The 16,134-nt window shown below is 46.0% G+C and overlaps 2 protein-coding genes across 5 annotated transcripts in view; both read right to left on the reverse strand.

Annotated features, from left to right (window-relative positions):
* Nucleotides 1-5,350: 5,350 nt before the first annotated feature.
* Nucleotides 5,351-9,805, reverse strand: LOC121303705 (eukaryotic translation initiation factor 3 subunit K-like). 3 transcript variants are annotated; one of them, XM_041234474.1, is made up of 8 exons: nt 9,587-9,798; nt 9,103-9,201; nt 8,150-8,270; nt 7,713-7,784; nt 7,107-7,173; nt 6,454-6,531; nt 5,768-5,893; nt 5,351-5,468 (listed from the first exon to the last, which is right to left on the reverse strand). In XM_041234474.1, the coding sequence occupies exons 1-8, from the start codon at nt 9,646-9,648 to the stop codon at nt 5,437-5,439; spliced, it is 657 nt and encodes a 218-aa protein (XP_041090408.1). In that variant the 5' UTR covers nt 9,649-9,798; the 3' UTR covers nt 5,351-5,436. The 3 variants fall into 3 exon arrangements, with proteins under 3 accessions (XP_041090408.1, XP_041090407.1, XP_041090409.1); XM_041234473.1 differs by having other exon boundaries at nt 7,713-7,787; nt 9,587-9,797; XM_041234475.1 differs by lacking the exon at nt 9,103-9,201 and having other exon boundaries at nt 7,713-7,787; nt 9,587-9,805.
* A 4,228-nt stretch (nt 9,806-14,033) lies between these two features.
* LOC121303713 (alpha-soluble NSF attachment protein-like) overlaps nt 14,034-16,134 on the reverse strand; it is a 3,178-nt gene continuing 1,077 nt past the window's right edge. For both annotated transcript variants that reach the window (XM_041234484.1, XM_041234485.1), the window contains exons 2-4: nt 15,612-15,753; nt 15,386-15,436; nt 14,034-15,029 (exon numbers count right to left, since the gene is read on the reverse strand). In XM_041234484.1, coding sequence (XP_041090418.1) covers nt 14,928-15,029; nt 15,386-15,436; nt 15,612-15,753 — 295 coding nt within the window. In that variant the 3' untranslated portion in view covers nt 14,034-14,927. The remainder of the gene's footprint in view (nt 15,030-15,385; nt 15,437-15,611; nt 15,754-16,134) is intronic.

The raw sequence follows: 16,134 nt of genomic DNA on the forward strand, positions 1-16,134 counted from the left end.
TGTGTCAGTCAGTGTGTGTGTGTCTGTGTCTCAGTGTGTGTCATCTCAGTGTGTGTGTGTCTGTGTCTCTCAGTGTGTGTCATCTCAGTGTGTGTGTGTCTGTGTCTCTCAGTGTGTGTCATCTCAGTGTGTCTGTGTCACAGTGTGTTTCAGTGTGTGTCATCTCAGTGTGTCTGTGTCACAGTGTGTTTCAGTGTGTGTCATCTCAGTGTGTCTGTGTCACAGTGTGTTTCAGTGTGTGTCATCTCAGTGTGTCTGTGTCACAGTGTGTTTCAGTGTGTGTCATCTCAGTGTGTGTGTGTGTCTGTGTCTCTCTGTGTGTCATCTCAGTGTGTCTGTGTCTCAGTGTGTGTCATCTCAGTGTGTCTGTGTCTCAGTGTGTCTGTTTCAGTGTGTGTGTGTCTGTGTCTCAGTGTATGTTTCACAGTGTGTGTTTCAGTGTGTCTGTGTCTCAGTGTGTGTTTCAGTGTGTCTGTGCCTCAGTATGTGTGTCTCAGTGTGTGTCATCTCAGTGTGTGTGTGTCTCAGTGTGTCTCCAATGTAGTCAGTGAGTGTAAGTGTCACACAGAGTCAAACAGGTGTCTGTGTCACACCAAGTAGTCACCCAGACACAGTGTGTCCAGTGTGTTTCTCAGTGTGTGTTTCTGTGTGTCTGTGTCTCAGTGTGGGTGTCTCAGTGTGTGTGTGGAAACCCTTACACACAAAAACACATGCCCTCTTTATTTTAAACAAATAATAGATTTGGGAATTCAAGCTGAGAATTACACAGGCGCTCTTTAAACAGCTGTAGCATTTATCTATACCTGCTTTTAAATGCGCTTGTCTTACTGTGTGTGTGTGTGTGGATATATATTATATTTAGTCTATAAGTTTGGTTAGTTGTGCTGGTCTTCCTGTGTGTGTGTTTGTATGTGTGCTTGTGTGTAATCTCAACGTTCGGTTGCAACTTGACGCTTTTTCCCGTGAATGTCATATATGTTATAATCAACAGTTTGGTTTAGTGTATATATATATCACTCTATTTGTCTAAATCGTGTACGCGAACAGAATGACATGACAAACCCACACACACATATCATCTGGGTGTGTGGATTCTATTCAAACCAAACTCAAGTTACGGTTTCGTTGAATGCGCTTGTCTTCTGTGTGTGTGTGTGTATATATATATATAGTAATATAAGTTTGGTTTAGTTGAATGCGCTTGTCTTACTGTGTGTGTGTGTGTGTATATAATATTGTGAGGTTTCATTGATGCGCAAATCTTGTTACCATGCGAATGTGTGGGTGTGTGTGTGTGTGTGTGTGTAATATATATATATATGTAATTATATTGAGCGGTTTAGTGAATGCGCTTGTCTTACGCGTGGATGTGTGTGTGTATATGATCGCATTAGTAATCTAATGGGTTAAGTTAATGTGGGTCTTAATGTTGTGGAAACAGATTGTGTGTGTGTGTGTGAGTATATATAATAGTAAAAGTATATGCATTAGTAATATAAGTTGGCACTATAGTTCATTATCTTTGGTTTAGTCAAATCAACTGTACGTGAACAGTGTGTGGTGTATATAAACCATATATATACTATATAGTATAAACCAAATCAATGGTTGAGTTGAATGCGCTTGTGTGTGTGTGTATATGTATATATATATAGGAAATCTCCTTTGGTTTCGTATATAAGTTTGGTTTAGTTGAATGCGTAATATAATCCAAATCAACTTACGGAACAGAATGAATGCTGCTTGTTTGTGTGTGTGTGTGTGTATATATATATATATAGTAATATAGTTTGGTTTAGTTGAATGCGCTTGTCTCTGCACTTGTGTGTGTGTGTGTTGTAACAATATATATATATAGTAAATAGTTTGGTTTAGTGACACGCTTGTCTATACTGTGTATGGTGTATAAGTAGTATATCAACTTACGCGAATAGAATGGCTTTAGTTGTGTGTGTGTATATATATATAGTATATAACAACCAAAATCAACTTACGCGAAACAGAATGACCCACAACACACATATAGTATATATATATCATTATATTAAATAAATCAACTTACTGTGTTTGGTTTAGTTCTAATGCGCTTGTCAAACTTGGGTGCTGTGGAATGCTGACATGGGTATATATATACAGTAATATCAAGTTGGTTTAGTTGATGCGCCTTGTCTTACTGTGTGTGTGGGTGTGTGTACTATATTTATATATATATAGTTAATAATTCAAAACCAAATCTTACAGTTGTTGACACACAATGCGTGATAGTATATATACTATATTCATTGATATCAAACCAAATCAACGTTACGTGTGTATTATGCATATATAGACACCATATATAAGTTTGGTTTAGTTGAATGCGCTTGTCTTACTGTGTGTGTGTGTGTGTGTAATATATATATAGGAAATAAGTTTGGTTTAGTGAATGCGCTTGTCTTAACGTGTGTGTGTGTGTGTGTGTGTATATATATAGTAATATAAGTTTGGTTTAGTTGAATGCGCTTGTCTTACTGTGTGTGTGTGTGTGTGTATATATATATAATATATAGTTTGGTTTAGTTGAATGCGCTTGTCTTACTGTGTGTGTGTGTGTGTGTATATATTATATATATATATTAATATATAAGTTTGGTTTAGTTGAATGCGCTGATCTTACGCGTGTGTATAGTAGATTTGTGTTGGTTAGTTGAAAACCAAATAACTAACGTCCTGTGTGGAAACTATAGATAGTAAGTTACACAGACAGTTTTCAACCAAATTCGCGTTGAATGCCGAATGGTGTTGTGTGTGTGTGTGTATATATATAGTAATATAAGTTTTTTTTTTTTTTTCATTGCTGAGGTTTCTGTCTGCAGGACCCGTGTGGTTTTTTGCTCAGTGTCACAGGAAGTTGCTTTTTCTTTGCAACATTTCAATGCAATATAAAAGAACCGTCTCGCTATTGGAGGCAGTTTACATCAGAAACTATTGTTAAAAAAAAACACAAGATGTGTGCACAAGACCTGTTTTTATTTTTGCAGGGACACGGATTGTAGAAATGTTTTGTGCAAGCGCAACAGCAGCAGCCACTGTGTGTGTGTGTGTGTGTGTGTGTCGTATGTGTGTGTTCTTGTGTGTGGTGCAAGTTTCCTGTAACTAGGTCACACTGTTTCATTATGCATTACCGGCCCCTGTGCTCTAGAGTCCCTGTTTAGCTTGACACAGATCTGACAAGTTCTGTGAGTTTCCTGTGACTCGTTTACCCTATTTCTTCTTTTCTTCCCTATTTCTTCTTTAGTTGCTGTTTTATTATTATTATTTTTATTATTATTATTATTATTATTATTATTATTATTATTATTTTATCATAAATAACAAGCTATAACTTAAACAGTATCATTTCCTGAGAGGCCTGGTAAAGCATAGGGAAGCATTGTAAAGCACAGAGAGGTCTGGTAAAGCATAGGGAAGCATTGTAAAGCACAGAGAGGTCTGGTAAAGCATAGGGAAGCATTGTAAAGCACAGAGAGGTCTGGTAAAGCATAGGGAAGCATTGTAAAGCACAGAGAGGTCTGGTAAAGCATAGGGAAGCATTGTAAAGCACAGAGAGGTCTGGTAAAGCATAGGGAAGCATTGTAAAGCACAGAGAGGTCTGGTAAAGCATAGGGAAGCATTGTAAAGCACAGAGAGGTCTGGTAAAGCATAGGGAAGCATTGTAAAGCACAGAGAGGTCTGGTAAAGCATTAGGGAAGCATTGTAAAGCACAGAGAGGTCTGGTAAAGCATAGGGAAGCATTGTAAAGCACAGAGAGGTCTGGTATAGCACAGGGAAGCATTGTAAAGCACAGAGAGGTAAATTCAAACAGTGAGCACATCAGAAGCAACAGATCCACAAGACGAAGGTCAACAGAATATTATTATTTCCCATACTTGACAAGTCTTGTTCATTTCAAAATGGGGGGGGGGGGGGGGGTCAGTCTGTTTTAGTTGTTTTAATGATGGGACATTCCTGAAGTTCAGGTGTGGCTGGTCAGTGCCTCCAGGACAGGGTGTGCTTAACAATCAAGAACAGGTAAAACACTGGAGGCAGAGCCCAAACGCTGCTCTGCTTGACTCAGTTTAGTTTCAGTAACACTGATGAAGGCACTGGAGCCCAAACGCTGCTCTGCTTGACTCAGTTTAGTTTCAGTAACACTGATGAAGGCACTGGAGCCCAAACGCTGCTCTGCTTGACTCAGTTTAGTTTCAGTAACACTGATGAAGGCACTAGAGCCCAAACGCTGGTCTGCTTGACTCAGTTTAGTTTCAGTAACACTGATGAAGGCACTAGAGCCCAAACGCTGCTCTGCTTGACTCAGTTTAGTTTCAGTAACACTGATGAAGGCACTAGAGCCCAAACGCTGCTCTGCTTGACTCAGTTTAGTTTCAGTAACACTGATGAAGGCACTAGAGCCCAAACGCTGCTCTGCTTGACTCAGTTTAGTTTCAGTAACACTGATGAAGGCACTAGAGCCCAAACGCTGCTCTGCTTGACTCAGTTTAGTTTCAGTAACACTGATGAAGACACTAGAGCCCGAACGCTGCTCTGCTTGACTCAGTTTAGTTTCAGTAACACTGATGAAGGCACTAGAGCTCAAAGGCTGCTCTGCTTGACTCAGTTTAGTTTCAGTAACACTGATGAAGGCACTAGAGCCCAAACGCTGCTCTGCTTTAAACTTTTAAGCATCACATTTTACCTGGTTTGAAACCCGTGACTTGAAGCAGTAGCTTTGTTTCTGAAACACTTCAAATTCGCCCACTGGAAAATTTAAGCCAACCGGGGCTGAACTTGTGATCGAGCACCGTAGCTCTGGTGCCCTCTTGTGGTTTAAAATATGCAACTACAATTTGGAAGCTTATTATTAATGTCCTGAGAGTGGAGTGTTTAGACTAGAGCTCATTATTATTAATGTATGAGAGTAGAGTGTTTAGACTAGAGCTCATTATTATTAATGTACTGAGAGGGGAGTGTCTAGTGCTCATTATTATGAATGTACTGAAAGGGGATTGTCTAGAGTTTATTATTATGTATGTACTGAGAGGGGAGTGTCTAGAGCTCATTATGAATGTACTGAGGGGAGTGTCTAGAACTCATTATTATGAATGTGCAGAAAGGGGAGCATCTAGAGCTCATTATTATGAATGCACTGAGAGGGGCGTGTCTAGAGTTCATTATTATGAATATACTGAGAGGGGCGTGTCTAGAGTTCATTATTATGAATGTACTGAGAGGGGCGTGTCTAGACTAGAGCTCATTATTATCACAGTGCAGGGTAATTACATCGCTGGAGAAATCAAGACTAGAAAAACCACACAGATATTCTTTATTCCTCTTTTCTGGATAAAACGAGTTTATTTTGAGACAGGGTTTTACAGAAAGAAATGGAAAAGCTGCAAAGTGTTTTCAAGGAGCGTGCAGTTACTGTGATGTGGACAAAATACTGGAAACACCTAGAGAGAGAGAGAGAGAGAGAGCAAACACCCAGGACGATGAACTCCACCTTCAATGTCAAGCCTGTGTTTCGGAGCTCACTCGAGAGAGAGAGAGAGAGAGAGAGAGGAGGAGAGAGAGGCACCGTGCAGCCCTGAGTTCACCAGGGGAATGTTCACACAATGCCTTTACAAGAGTTTAATATGGCTTTGTTTGTTTTTTAATTTATTCAGTCATTGCTAATTATTATTTGTATTATTTTCTCCCCACTCTGGTAATGTCCAATAATTTTTAGGCTCAGCTCTACTGTGCTACTCACTCTCGAAGTCGATCTTCTCCACAATGTTTTTGGGTTTGACGTTCTCCTCCTGGCTGTACACAAAGATCTGCCCGTCCTCGTTTTCTGTCCATCCGTACTTACTCAACCAGGACTTGATCTGCACATCTGAGAGATACAGAGACAGAGAGAGAGAGAGAGAGAGAGAGGAGTTTAGATAATGCCTTCATCAGTGTTATTGAAACTAAACTGAGTCAAGCAGAGCAGCGTTTGGGCTCCAGTACCTTCATCAGTGTTATTGAAACTAAACCGAGTCAAGCAGAGCAGCGTTCGCGCTCCGGTGCCTTCATCAGTGTTACTGAAACTAAACTGAGTCAAGCAGAGCAGCGTTTGGGCTCTAGAGCCTTCATCAGTGTTACTGAAACTAAACTGAGTCAAGCAGAGCAGCGTTTGGGCTCTAGTGCCTTCATCAGTATTATTGAAACTAAACTGAGTCAAGCAGAGCAGTGTTTGGGCTCCAGTGCCTTCATCAGTGTTACTGAAACTAAACCGAGTCAAGCAGAGCAGCGTTTGGGCTCTAGTGCCTTCATCAGTGTTAGAGAAACAAACATGGTCAAGCCACAGTTTGGGCTCCAGTGCCTTCATCAGTGTTATTGAAACTAAACCGAGTCAAGCAGAGCAGCGTTTGGGCTCCAGTTTTATTGAGGTGATCGCACCCCCACTCTCACCTGTTTGATCTCCCAGCATCTCTGCCAGCAGCCTCCTGTCAATGTTCTGGTACGTGATGCCCACCACGTGACAGATGACTGGAGAGAGAGAGAGACAGACATGGTTAATCCACAGTTAAACATTATATCTTGTATTATCATATTTATCATTTATCTTAAAATAGAATGACTTGACATATATAACCCTTTCATGATTAGAGACGAACACTTCGAAACATATAAGAGACACATACACACCACAGATGAACTGATACAACACTGAGGTACAGGGACAGGGGAGAGGGTCTGTCACACAGACACAGTGCAAGAGAACGAAACACACTCTCAACATGATCAGAGACAGCCACCGAACACTTTGAAACATATTATAAGAGACACAGACACACCACAGATAAACTGATACAACACTGAGGTACAGAGTGAGGGGAGAGGGGAGAGGGTCTGTCACACAGACACAGTGCAAGAGAACGAAACACACTCTCAACACGATCAGAGACAGCCATCGAACACTTCGAAACATATTATAAGAGACACAGACACACCACAGATTAACTGATACAACACTGAGGTACAGGGAGAGGAGAGAGGAGAGAGGGACGGTCTGTCACAGAGACACACACTATCAAGTTTTTAATCAGGGTTTGTTGGCTCACATTTGCGCACAGAGTCCTCGAACCCGGTTATCCCGTCGATCAGCTCCCTGTTCTCCTCCAGACCTTGCTGCAGAACCGCGAATCACGAGAGAGAGACACAGAGCGAGAGACAGAGTTAACACAAGCACGTTCCCGATGGAGGGGTCCTCTCAGCCCCTCAGCGCTCGTCCGCTTCCAGCAGCTGATCGATCTCAGAACTGCGTTGAGTCGGGGGTCAAAGGATCCCAGAGATTCACCAGCAAGGCTCGTAGCCTTTTAAACCCTTGATAACCCTCCCCCTCCCCGGTCTGAGTTAACTATGCAGGGATGGAAATATGATTCCTGGTTTCACTGTGAGTTTAATAAGGCACACCTGAGCTTGTTAGCGAGACACACTGGGGGCTGATCAAGTTGGTAGTAAAACCTGGACTGGGTGACACTGCTGTGCAACAGGAGTCTCATTCCATCCCTGAGACGTCAACTCCTTTTAAGACTTCGACCAAGCCACCCCCTCCCTTCCTCCCTCCCTCTTGTTTGCAGTCCGTTTTCAGCTTGCTCCTTTAAGCCCAGGACAGTATTTGGCAGGGGAGCGTCTCTCTCGCTCTCTCCCGGCTCCAGCAGTCTTACCCAGAAGGACTGGAAGTGGCAGGTCTCCAGCAGGTTTCCTAGGTACAGGATCTGTCTGATAGGACGCTCCTCCTCCTAGCAGGGAGGGTTAAGGAATCAACAACGCCCCCTGCCTGCTCACCGGGAAATTACAAGCTACTGCTAATCACAGCTGAACGAATAGATTTTAAAGATGGTCAGCACTCCTTTAAGAGAGAGGGGCCAGTGATCCTGTTAATAAAGCTAATAAGAGGTGAGCAAATGGATTTTTATGAGGGTCAGCGCTCCTGTAAAGGGAGGGGCCAGTGATCCTGTTAATAAAGCTAATAAGAGGTGAGCGAATGGATTTTTATGAGGGTCAGCGCTCCTGTAAAGGGAGGGGCCAGTGATCCTGTTAATAAAGCTAATAAGAGGTGAGAGAATGGATTTTTAAGATCTCCTCTCTGTATGAAGGATACATGTGTCTGGTCTATCATGCACTTGCACAGGGTGAAGTCGGTGTGGGGCAGGTTGGTCAGTGCCTTGAGCAGGATCTGAGAGGTGATGGAGGTCTGGAAGAACGCTGGGTTAAACTGGTACCTGGAGCAGAGAAACACACACAGCAAGGAAGGTTACAGGAGACTTCAATACACAGCAAGAAACACACACAGCAAGAAACACCACATCCTCAGTATCTATAATATCTGCAGGGATGGAAATCAGACTCCCGCTGCACAGCGGTGTGATCCAGTCCTGGTTTCACTAGGAGTTTAATAATCAGACTCCCGCTGCACAGCAGTGTGATCCAGTCCTGCTTTCACTAGGAGTTTAATAATCAGACTCCCGCTGCACAGCAGTGTGAACCAGTCCTGCTTTCACTAGGAGTTTAATAATCAGACTCCCGCTGCGCAGCAGTGTGATCCAGTCCTGGTTTCACTGGGAGTTTAATAATCAGACTCCTGCTGCGCAGCAGTGTGATCCAGTCCTGGTTTCACTAGGAGTTTAATAATCAGACTCCCGCTGCACAGCAGTGTGATCCAGTCCTGCTTTCACTAGGAGTTTAATAATCAGACTCCCGCTGCACAGCAGTGTGAACCAGTCCTGCTTTCACTAGGAGTTTAATAATCAGACTCCCGCTGCGCAGCAGTGTGATCCAGTCCTGGTTTCACTGGGAGTTTAATAATCAGACTCCTGCTGCGCAGCAGTGTGATCCAGTCCTGCTTTCACTAGGAGTTTAATAATGAGACACACCTGAGCTTGTTCCCTAGACACACTGGGGGCTGATCAAGCTGCTAGTAAAACCTGGACTGGATCACACTGCTGTGCAGCAGGAGTCTCATTCCCAATCCCGTATATACATAATGACGATGATGATTATTGTTATGATGATGATTATGATTATTATTATTATTGAGCAGCTGGTTGAACCCACAGTTTAAGCACAGCCAAGTTTGCCTCCAGATCGTACGCATTCTCCCGAGCCTGGGTCTCCACATAGCGCTCCAGCGTGGCCAGATTCTCAGGATTATACCTGAAGGACAGAGAGAGAGGGAATATAAAGAGTCCTGAGCCGAGACAGACCCGGTGTTTAAACAGGGGTCCCTCTGCAGGCTCCCATTACAGACCCCAACTCACTCACAGCAGAGACCCTGTGCAAACACGCACCCTCACACCGAAACAGTTCTGTATCTTTACATATACAACCAACTTGCTGCAATCATTGGATATGACCTTTTATTTTCATTCTGTAATTCCTTTACACGCACACACGTTAACCAGCTACTTGCACAGACTATTCACAACGACACCGAGGGTTTTATTAACGTGTTTGTCACGCTTCAATATAAAAGCCTGATATTTCGGTCCGCTATAGAAGCCCCTGCAGGCCGAGCCTCGCTGCCGGGCGGCGCCTCTACCTGTCGATTCCTCGCAGTAACTCTCCCACGTTCGCCCGCATTTGCTCAAACGTCGATCCCATGTCGGCGGCTCCGCTTCTCCGCTCGGTCTCGGCGGCAGGTTCGAGTTTGCTATCGGGTCCGGTTCGGCTGCGATCCACACGTGGTGCCGACGAGCGGACAAAAAAAAGGCAGCCCGGGCAGTGAAAGCGAACGGAAAGGAAAGAGACCCCGTCACCTGACAGGGGCGGAGCGGAAGTGTGAAGCAGATTTAAATGTTGGCTTCGCCTGCCCCTGTCGTTACGAGTAGGAATATATTTGAGTTCTGGTGCAGTATTTAAAGATTTCAATTTCCACCCGAGCTGCACTGCACTGCAATACACAGACACGATCACACAGAAACCACTTCCACCCGAGCTGCACTGCAATACACAGACACGATCACACAGAAACCACTTCCACCCGAGCTGCACTGCAATACACAGACACGATCACACAGAAACCACTTCCACCCGAGCTGCACTGCAATACACAGACACGATCACACAGAAACCACTTCCACCCGAGCTGCACTGCAATACACAGACACGATCACACAGAAACCACTTCCACCCGAGCTGCACTGCAATACACAGACACGATCACACAGAAACCACTTCCACCCGAGCTGCACTGCAATACACAGACACGATCACACAGAAACCACTTCCACCCGAGCTGCACTGCAATACACAGACACGATCACACAGAAACCACTTCCACCCGAGCTGCACTGCAATACACAGACACGATCACACAGAAACCACTTCCACCCGAGCTGCACTGCAATACACAGACACGATCACACAGAAACCACTTCCACCCGAGCTGCACTGCAATACACAGACACGATCACACAGAAACCACTTCCACCCGAGCTGCACTGCAATACACAGACACGATCACACAGAAACCACTTCCACCCGAGCTGCACTGCAATACACAGACACGATCACACAGAAACCACTTCCACCCGAGCTGCACTGCAATACACAGACACGATCACACAGAAACCACTTCCACCCGAGCTGCACTGCAATACACAGACACGATCACACAGAAACCACTTCCACCCGAGCTGCACTGCAATACACAGACACGATCACACAGAAACCACTTCCACCCGAGCTGCACTGCAATACACAGACACGATCACACAGAAACCACTTCCACCCGAGCTGCACTGCAATACACAGACACGATCACACAGAAACCACTTCCACCCGAGCTGCACTGCAATACACAGACACGATCACACAGAAACCACTTCCACCCGAGCTGCACTGCAATACACAGACACGATCACACAGAAACCACTTCCACCCGAGCTGCACTGCAATACACAGACACGATCACACAGAAACCACTTCCACCCGAGCTGCACTGCAATACACAGACACGATCACACAGAAACCACTTCCACCCGAGCTGCACTGCAATACACAGACACGATCACACAGAAACCACTTCCACCCGAGCTGCACTGCAATACACAGACACGATCACACAGAAACCACTTCCACCCGAGCTGCACTGCAATACACAGACACGATCACACAGAAACCACTTCCACCCGAGCTGCACTGCAATACACAGACACGATCACACAGAAACCACTTCCACCCGAGCTGCACTGCAATACACAGACACGATCACACAGAAACCACTTCCACCCGAGCTGCACTGCAATACACAGACACGATCACACAGAAACCACTTCCACCCGAGCTGCACTGCAATACACAGACACGATCACACAGAAACCACTTCCACCCGAGCTGCACTGCAATACACAGACACGATCACACAGAAACCACTTCCACCCGAGCTGCACTGCAATACACAGACACGATCACACAGAAACCACTTCCACCCGAGCTGCACTGCAATACACAGACACGATCACACAGAAACCACTTCCACCCGAGCTGCACTGCAATACACAGACACGATCACACAGAAACCACTTCCACCCGAGCTGCACTGCAATACACAGACACGATCACACAGAAACCACTTCCACCCGAGCTGCACTGCAATACACAGACACGATCACACAGAAACCACTTCCACCCGAGCTGCACTGCAATACACAGACACGATCACACAGAAACCACTTCCACCCGAGCTGCACTGCAATACACAGACACGATCACACAGAAACCTGTCGTGGTATTGCGTCGTTTGGCGCAACACGCACATCTTATAGCAAACGGATCGTTCGTAACGAACGAGTCTAACGCAGGCGCATGACGTACCGTTTTATGCTGGACGAGCTGCACTGCAATACACAGACACGATCACACAGAAACCACTTCCACCCGAGCTGCACTGCAATACACAGACACGATCACACAGAAACCACTTCCACCCGAGCTGCACTGCAATACACAGACACGATCACACAGAAACCACTTCCACCCGAGCTGCACTGCAATACACAGACACGATCACACAGAAACCACTTCCACCCGAGCTGCACTGCAATACACAGACACGATCACACAGAAACCACTTCCACCCGAGCTGCACTGCAATACACAGACACGATCACACAGAAACCACTTCCACCCGAGCTGCACTGCAATACACAGACACGATCACACAGAAACCACTTCCACCCGAGCTGCACTGCAATACACAGACACGATCACACAGAAACCACTTCCACCCGAGCTGCACTGCAATACACAGACACGATCACACAGAAACCACTTCCACCCGAGCTGCACTGCAATACACAGACACGATCACACAGAAACCACTTCCACCCGAGCTGCACTGCAATACACAGACACGATCACACAGAAACCACTTCCACCCGAGCTGCACTGCAATACACAGACACGATCACACAGAAACCACTTCCACCCGAGCTGCACTGCAATACACAGACACGATCACACAGAAACCACTTCCACCCGAGCTGCACTGCAATACACAGACACGATCACACAGAAACCACTTCCACCCGAGCTGCGCTGCAATACACAGACACGATCACACAGAAACCACTTCCACCCGAGCTGCACTGCAATACACAGACACGATCACACAGAAACCACTTCCACCCGAGCTGCACTGCACTGCAATACACAGACACGATCACACAGAAACCACTTCCGCACGAGCTGCACTGCAATACACAGACAGCTCTCACAGAGTATAAAACTCATTTCTTCACACGCATGTTTGAGTGTTGTTATTTGCGTCCAATTATTTGTGCGTGTGCGTGTTTGTTTTATTTTTTATATATTGCAGCGTGCACGGGGGGAGGCAGCAGCAGGGCTGATAGGTGACGTAATCACACACAAAGACAAGCATTGCTCTGCCAGCCTGCAGAAACGCGTGTGCGTTTAGAACAGAGGTAGACGGCATTGTGCTGCCAGTGCGAAAGCGTCCCGGGTAGAATAGAGGAGAAAGTGTGTGGATTGCCTCGTCATGTGTGATGCGCCAGCCTGCAGAAACGCGTGTGCGTGTAGAATAGAGGAGACAGCATTGCTCTGCCAGCCTGCAGAAACGCGTGTGCGTGTAGAATATGGGAGACAGCATTGCTCTGCCAGCCTGCAGAAACGCGTGTGCGTGTAGAATATGGGAGACAGCATTGTTCTGCCAGCCTGCAGAAACGCGTGTGCGTGTAGAATAGAGGAGAAAGCATTGTTCTGCCAGCCTGCAGAAACGCGTGTGCGTGTAGAATAGAGGAGAAAGCATTGCTCTGCCAGCCTGCAGAAACGCGTGTGCGTGTAGAATAGAGGAGAAAGCATTGTTCTGCCAGCCTGCAGAAACGCGTGTGCGTGTAGAATAGAGGAGACAGCATTGCTCTGCCAGCCTGCAGAAACGCGTGTGCGTGTAGAATAGAGGAGACAGCATTGTTCTGCCAGCCTGTAGAAACGCGTGTGCGTGTAGAATAGAGGAGAAAGCATTGTTCTGCCAGCCTGCAGAAACGCGTGTGCGTGTAGAATAGAGGAGAAAGCATTGTTCTGCCAGCCTGTAGAAACGCGTGTGCGTGTAGAATAGAGGAGAAAGCATTGTTCTGCCAGCCTGCAGAAACGCGTGTGCGTGTAGAATAGAGGAGAAAGCATTGTTCTGCCAGCCTGCAGAAACGCGTGTGCGTGTAGAATAGAGGAGAAAGCATTGTTCTGCCAGCCTGCAGAAACGCGTGTGCGTGTAGAATAGAGGAGACAGCATTGTTCTGCCAGCCTGCAGAAACGCGTGTGCGTGTAGAATAGAGGAGACAGCATTGCTCTGCCAGCCTGCAGAAACGCGTGTGCGTGTAAAATACACTAGAGGACCTACATCTCAGGCAGCGGCGATTCAGAGCACAGCACACAGAAAAGAAAACCGGTACAAACATAGACTAGCCAAGTGTGGGCTCATTGAAACGATTTTCACAGTCCCTTAAACAGTCAACTCACCACAACACACGAACTGGACTGCGATATATTTATTTATTTTACTCTGGCAAGAAAAATAAAAAAAACAAAAACGATTAGGCGCAGCCTAAGGAAATCAACGCGACAGAAACCTCCCAAGCACAAACAAAATGAGACAAACATGCAGAAATGATTCTTCTTTCTAAACGTGAAATCAAACAGCAACACGCAAAATGATACACACACACACACATTAGATAGATAGATAGGATACTCACACAATACATAATCGCTATGGTTACAATGCACAACAATAATACGATGAAATAGAGAAGGAAAGTTGGTATTTGGCGCCCTCTAGTGGCACTCTGAGAGAAGGCAGCTCGGAGTTTGTCGCTCCCAATGGCTAGAACACGTGTTACTGTGGTACTGTGTTAAACTGCTTTCTTCACTTAAGGGAGTGGCTGAAAACCATTAGCCTTTAAAACCAACACATCGACAAGCTGCTACACTGCATCCAGTGCTGGAAGGTGACCCGATCAAAACCACATTTACATTGCGAGGAGGTGAAAGAAAGTACAATTCTATTTTTTTTTTTGTTGTTAATTTTTTTAAAGCTTAAAAATCATTCACTTCCCTGAAATATGAGATGTTCCTAAGAATACTGACTGGGAAGCTCCGTTTTCTACCCCCCCTCCGTTTCCTCAAAAGACTCCCCAGCAGATGGCGCACTAGTCTAACAGATGAACTCAGAGAATCGCCCTCGCCACTGCGCTGTGCATCCCGCCGTGCAGGAAATACTGAAAATCGAGTGTCCAGCGCTAACGAAGGGTTAAAGGAACTGCGACGGGTGAGCTTCTCCCTTTTGCTGCTGCTTGGTTTTTGGTTGAAAGGTGCTGCGGTTTTGCTGGGGGAGATGGAGGGGAGGGGGAGGGGAGACAGTTCAGTTTCTAGCGCAGATCGCTCTCCTCTCCCTGAATGGTTTTCTTGATTCGGAGCAGCATGGTCGTCAGCCACTGGTCCAGTCGAGAGATTGTGTCGTACTCCTTAACCTGAAAATCAATCAATCAATCAATCAATAAATCAATCAATCAATCAAGTTCCGCACAGAACCAGATAAAGAATGTGTCACATCTGAAAAGCAAGGAGTGTGGCTTTCTGAGTGCGGTCTGACTGGCTTTCTGAGTGCGGCCTGACTGGCTTTCTGAGTGCGGCCTGACTGGCTTTCTGAGTGCTGTCTGACTGGCTTTCTGAGTGCGGTCTGACTGGCTTTCTGAGTGCGGTCTGACTGGCTTTCTGACTGCGGTCTGACTGGCTTTCTGACTGCGGTCTGACTGGCTTTCTGACTGCGGTCTGACTGGCTTTCTGACTGCGGTCTGACTGGCTTTCTGACTGCGGCCTGACTCACCGATTCAGTGAAGGCATCAACATTCTGCTCCTCGTGCGCGTCCAGCAGTTTCTGAGAGAAAAACACAAACAAACAATTTTATTTCTCAATGTACAAACACACACGCATGCACGCACGCACACATACTGATACGCACACGCACACGCATGCACACTCTCTGCAACCAAGAAAGAGGATGTGCTGTACTATCCTGGGCCAATCAAGCTGGGAGAACTGGTGCACTAACCTTGACCAGTTTGCACACAGTGTGAGCGATCTCTCCGCGGAGAGAGAAAGGCAGGGCCTCACCGCTCCAGTTCTTTGCCATTTTGAACATGTTGGCTGCTCTGGCGTTCATCTCACAGGCTTCTTCCAGCTTGGAGGACCCCCTGAACAGACAGACAGACAGAGAGAGAGAGAGAGAGAGAGAGAGAGAGAGAGAGATAAAATCAGCAACCACTTTCCTTAATCAGTCGCATGCCAGGAGCAGAGAAAGAACAGGTTTCAAACCCAACTAAGAACATGCATGCAAACATTAGCAGGGTGATCAGCAGGGTTATTTGTAGCAGTCATAGTAAAGTGGTGTATGCATTGGTAAGACTCTCGCTCAAAAACAGCAGTGTGATCCGGTCCTGCTTTCACTGGGAGTTTAATAACACGTCACACCTGAGCTTGTTGCCTAGACGCACTGGGGGGTGATCAAGCTGGTTAGCAGTAAAACCTGGACTGGGCGACACTGCTGTGCAACAGGAGTCTCATTGCCATCACTG

The sequence above is a fragment of the Polyodon spathula genome, chromosome 35 (assembly GCF_017654505.1).
Source record: "Polyodon spathula isolate WHYD16114869_AA chromosome 35, ASM1765450v1, whole genome shotgun sequence".
NCBI classification, from domain to species: Eukaryota; Metazoa; Chordata; class Actinopteri; order Acipenseriformes; family Polyodontidae; genus Polyodon; species Polyodon spathula.